Source organism: Phoenix dactylifera, chromosome 1 (assembly GCF_051530095.1).
Source record: "Phoenix dactylifera cultivar Ajwa chromosome 1, Ajwa_hap1_PhDact_Kaust_v1.1, whole genome shotgun sequence".
Classification (NCBI taxonomy): domain Eukaryota; kingdom Viridiplantae; phylum Streptophyta; class Magnoliopsida; order Arecales; family Arecaceae; genus Phoenix; species Phoenix dactylifera.
The window spans coordinates 38,466,684-38,471,941 of NC_143190.1; the positions used below are offsets into that span (position 1 = coordinate 38,466,684).

The 5,258-nt window shown below is 44.1% G+C and overlaps 1 protein-coding gene across 1 annotated transcript; it reads right to left on the bottom strand.

The window, feature by feature from the left end:
- Positions 1-487: 487 nt before the first annotated feature.
- On the bottom strand, positions 488-4,406 carry LOC120110667 (cysteine-rich receptor-like protein kinase 10). Its single transcript, XM_088724329.2, has 5 exons — positions 4,290-4,406; positions 3,950-4,160; positions 1,580-1,817; positions 1,217-1,367; positions 488-1,080 (listed from the first exon to the last, which is right to left on the bottom strand). The coding sequence occupies exons 1-5, from the start codon at positions 4,389-4,391 to the stop codon at positions 754-756; spliced, it is 1,029 nt and encodes a 342-aa protein (XP_088580455.2). The 5' UTR covers positions 4,392-4,406; the 3' UTR covers positions 488-753.
- Positions 4,407-5,258: the final 852 nt, after the last annotated feature.

Here is a 5,258-nt window from a genome sequence, read left to right on the forward strand (position 1 = left end):
TTCGGCATTTTGTATACATACACATACTAATACACACATATAATGCACATTAAAAATAAATTAATAAAAAGTCAAAAAATTGGATGATAAGAAAGATAAAGCTGTTCAAACTTGGCTCGAGTTGGATCTGAGCCTAACTTCAGCTGTTCAGGATCGGCTTGCATATGCTCTAAGCCCTGCTTTCGTTGAAATGAGTTAAGTTTTCCTATTGTTTTTGTAAATAACGCATGTCCAAATTTGACTCATTTATAAGTCAAGCTCCAAATTTTGTTGGAGCTCAGCTCACTTTCTAACTAAGCTAGGTCTGGACTAAGCCAAAAATATAATCAACATAAACTCAATATGAGCCATTGCATTAGACCAGTGAAAAGTAATATATATGAGCCACTAATATTAATGGCCTAAGAGAAGGTGTTTCCGAGGCCCAATCATTAGTCTTCCAGGAAGAAAGGGAGGAAAAAAAAAAAAAAAGGAGAAAACAACAATGTAAAAAGAAAAAATGGCACAGCCAAATATTGATAATAAGGGAAAACAAGATACTCAACAGGAGCAATATATATATATATATATATATATTCTCCTGTAAGCTTTTTATTTCATTGTTCAGATCATCCTCGGACTATTGCTTCATGCTGTAGGGAAAGAAAAGAAACTCAAGTTGCAATTCATACATTCGATCTATCATCAGCCTCGTTGGAAAAGCTTGTCCTTGTTCTCATCAATGATCAAATATCCAAATATCCATGGAGTGTCTTAACGGGGCTCCATGTCGGTAATTGACATGTTACATATAGTTAACGCGTCAGATGGAGTGGAATTGGTAGTTCTCCAAGCCACGTCTGACTCAATGGTTGTTCTACCTCGAACAAAGTATGCAGGCGTTGAAGGCGTTGGAAGAGTCACGGAATGATTGCTCAGCATGAGAACCACCGATGCCATGCAAGGTCTTTTCCTCATATCTTCCTGAGTACAGAGTAATCCTATGTGAATGCATGTCAAAGCTTCTTGCCTATGGTACAGCTCACCTAGGCTGTGATCCATTATTTCCAACGCCTTTCCTTTGCTCCAGTGCTCCCATGCCTATTTAAGAAACAATCAACAAGATTAGCCATAATAAAAGAATAAGCTTGGAGAGATTACAGAATGCAATTTATAATCCCTATCTTTTGCTTCATGTCTTGGTAATGACTAAGATTCATTAAGAGGCAGTCCAAACAAAGCTTAGGAGATTTGTAGAATCCCCTGATCCATGGAAGTCGCTGATCCTTCGACCGGTCGCAATTTCTAGAATTAAAACTCCAAAGCTAAATACATATGATTTATTTGAAAAGTACCCTTGCATTAAATACTCGGGTGCCATGTATCCACTGCACACCATCAAGCAATTGTACCATTAATTTGTTAAACCAACAACAGTGTTAAGTGCCATAAATAAAATTAAGGGAAAAATAGATATGAAGGAAAATTCTATTAGTTCAATAGATTATCATAATAGCAAAGACTAATAACGTTTGCTAGGTATTACACAATGATCAAAATCTTGATTAGGATAAGGAAGTTAATGAGGCTTTTAGCATACTTTGTCCCGGCAATTTTACTAGTGCTTCCTTGTTCTTTCTCAGGCTCGAAGAGCTTTGCAAGACCAAAGTCTGAAATCTTAAGATTCATATGCTGATCTAACAAGATGTTACTTGCTTTTAGATCCCGATGAATAATCTTGAGGCGAGAATCTTGGTGCAGGTAAAGAAGCCCTCTTGCAATTCCTTCAATAATGTTATAGCGCTTTCCCCAGTCTAGAAGTCCACGTTTGATGGGATCTGCAGCATCCAAGTAAAATCTAGTCAAAGCATATAATGATGCCATAATGATCAAATTAGAGAGAAGAATAAGGTTTTTGGCTTAATTCAACGTTGTCCTGTAAAATGATACCATAATATAAACCAAATTATCAATTAGAAAAAAAATATATTTGGACTTGTCTTTGCCCAGCTCAAAATTCTATATGATTTGTCCCATACGGTATACTAAAATAGAGACTACTGCTACTTACCAACCTCCATTTACCGCTCAGTTCACCAGTCTGACATGAAAGTTGGTAATTGACTCAATAGGACTGATGAATAGAGCAATGACAGTTTTTTTAAAAAAAAGAAAAGAGGAACATAGTGGCAGTTTCTACTACAGGAAAAACTACCTTTTCCGACTTTTGGTTGCTGACGCTAAGTAGAAGCGTCGGTAATTTTGCTAAGCGCCAAAATTTGCCGACGCTTTAGAAAGCGTCAGTAGGTCTGGCTTAAGGCGACGCTTATAAGCATCGTGAAAATCATAAGGTTAAAACGAGGCTTATAAGCGTCGTCGGAAGCCGTTGTGGGTAAAGATCTTGCTTGGGCCGACGCTTAAATTTGCCGACGCTTTAGAAAGCGTCAGTAGGTTTGGCCTAAGACGACGCTTATAAGCGTCGCGAAAATCATAAGGCTAAAACGACGCTTATAAACGTCGTCGGAAGCCGTTGTGGGTAAAGATTTTGCTTGGGCCAACGCTTTTAAGGTCGGCGGAAGCCATCTCCCTTTTTTTCTTTTTTTCCTCCCAACGACGCTTTAGAAAGCGTCGTCGGAGGCCATTATCCCCCCTTCCCCCTCCTCGCTGCAAATTTCTAACCCCTTGCCTCCCGATCCCTCACCCCTCCAGCCGCCTACCTCTCCTTACAAATCTCTAACCCCCTCCCAAGAAGCAAGAGAGAGAAAGAGAGCGGCCATGCTTCATAGATAGTTCGATGGAGCTTCTTCCCTCTTCTCCGGCGTCGGCTTTATGCCTTCTCAGGCCACCCAGGCCCCCGATCCCTCCTCCTTCTCCCCCGCCAAGGTACCCAATGCCTCTCTCTCTCTATAGAGATCGCAATCTCGATGTCTCGACCTCTGAATCCTTGTTCTTGATCGTGCTCTCAATCTCAGATTCGCGGAGCTCAGGGCGCCGTCCCGCTGATCGTGAAGCAGATCGCCAAAGCCTTCTCGCCTCGCTCGAGGACGAGATCCGCACCCTCCGGTCCTAGCAGTCCTGCCCGGAGCCGGAGTCTGGCTCCCCAGACTGGATCTGTGCCGGTCTCGCCTGGATCGAGCTCCTCCACGCCTCCTTCGACGACCTCCTCCAGCTCCCCCAAGCCCAGGACACCCTCCGTCGCCGCTCCTCCACACCCTGGACCGACCGCCTCCTCGACGATTTCCTCCGCTTCGCCGACGCCTACGGCTCCTTCCAATCCATCCTCATCTCCCTCAAAGAAACCCAGTCCGAGCTCCAGACCGCCATCCGGCAGCACGACGAGGCCCGGGTCGCGTCCTCCGTCCGGTCCCAGAAAAGAATCCAGAAAGATCACGCCAAGCTCGCCATTTCCATTCAAGAAGCATCCAGATTGCCCGCCCCCGCACCGGCGGCGGATGCGGCGGAGGTGGAGATGGCGGGGATCATGAGGGAGGCGACGGTGGCCACGGCGATGGCGGGGATCATAAGGGAGGCGACAGCGGCCACGGCGATGGCTTCGGCGGCAGTTTTCTTGGGGATCGGGGCGGTTTCCTCCTCCGCGTCGGAATCCAAGAGATAAGAGATTTCGCTTGTGGGATCTTTAGATTTGAGAGGCAGGAGATGCCCCCCTCAGGTTGCGGTAAGAAAATATATTTTTATATATTTTTTTTCTTTAAAAAAAAATTTATAACGACTCGTCGCTAACTTAAAAAGAGTTAAACCTGATGCCTTAAAGCGTTGGTAAACGGATTTTAGCGACGCTTTTAAGCGTGGCTAAAAATAACCTTTAGCACGCTTTGAAAAATTACCGACACTTATAAGCATCGGTAAAAGCCTTAAAAAACGTCGATAAAGCCCCTTTTTCTTGTAGTGTTCACTTTGTTAAAAAAATGCAAGATTTATGTAGGATGAAAAAAAAGTATGTCAAAAATACCGAATAGAAATTTGTCGAGGCTTGTATTTGGGAGAAACTCGTAGACGAGTAGCTTCTCTTTTTCTTCCAGGCAACAACCTAACAGCCTCACGAGATTTCTGTGTTCAAGCTTAGCAACAAAAGCAATCTCATTTCTTAACTCCGGAAGTCCTTGCTGTGAACTTCTGGAAAGTCTTTTCACAGCCATTTCCTGGCCATCTGATAGTTTTTCCTGTTGCGAATACAGCAGAAAACAGGAAAGAGTGTGTGTTGTATTTAAATTGAATGGAATTAAGCTATGTTCCCGATATAAATTAGAAATAGAGTAGGTTCCAGACTTAAAGTCCTATGTTAATTGTACCTTATAAACTGGACCAAATCCACCTTCTCCGAGTTTGTTTGTCTCGCAGAAGTCATCAGTAGCGGCTCTAAGTGTGCCCAAATCGAAATACAGAGCTCCCATGTCTTTATTTTCCTCACCTTCAATAATATCCGGTCGCCATGGAACAGCATGAGAGCTTTTTAACGAAAGAAAAAGTGCTTGCGTCCTGTTTTGAAGCCGTACAAATTAAACCGGACGTATGCAATACTTACGGGATACTTTTAAAAATGTTCTCCTCCTCCATGAACAGATGAAAATGGCTGAGAGGACCACCAACGGGATGACCAAGGCTACGTTCTTTTTCCCTGATCCAAATGCTAATATTTTAATTAAGCTCATCTCGTCAGAAATATAACAGCCCACGGTTCACATAAGAAGCCAAGGAGGGCATATTGTTAATGTCATTCGTTTTCGGGCTTGGCTTAACCATAATTTTTCTGAGCTCGTCTTAGATTCCTTTGGACTTTGTTTGTTTTGGACTTTTGGGCCCATCAAGCTTTATGTTGAGTCCAGCCCGGAAGATTGATGAGTTCATGGGCTGGCTATGAATGCATGCTAATTGGGAAGAAAGAAAGCGAGCTTCGGCATTACCTGAGTCCTTTCCTCTAGGCGGCGGAGCGCCGGGATCCACCTCCGGTGCTGGCGGAGTCAGTGGTGCAGCCCCGACAGATTGATTATTGAAAGAGTACGTCGCGTGCCCGTGAAGCAGCTGTAAGCCACCGTCACCGCTTCAATGCTCCGTGGGAAGTAAGTCGACATGATGTTCACCGACCGCTGCAGGCACTGGTGGCAGTCATCCTCCGATTGATCCTCGTGCACTGCACTAGTCCTATTGACCTTTCTTGTGGCAAACAGCCGCGCCGACCTGTATGCCGCCCGCTCTGTTAAGTTAGTCATCAGATTTCCCACCTGTCCTCCTGAGTCTTCTGGCTCAAGGATTTTTCTTGT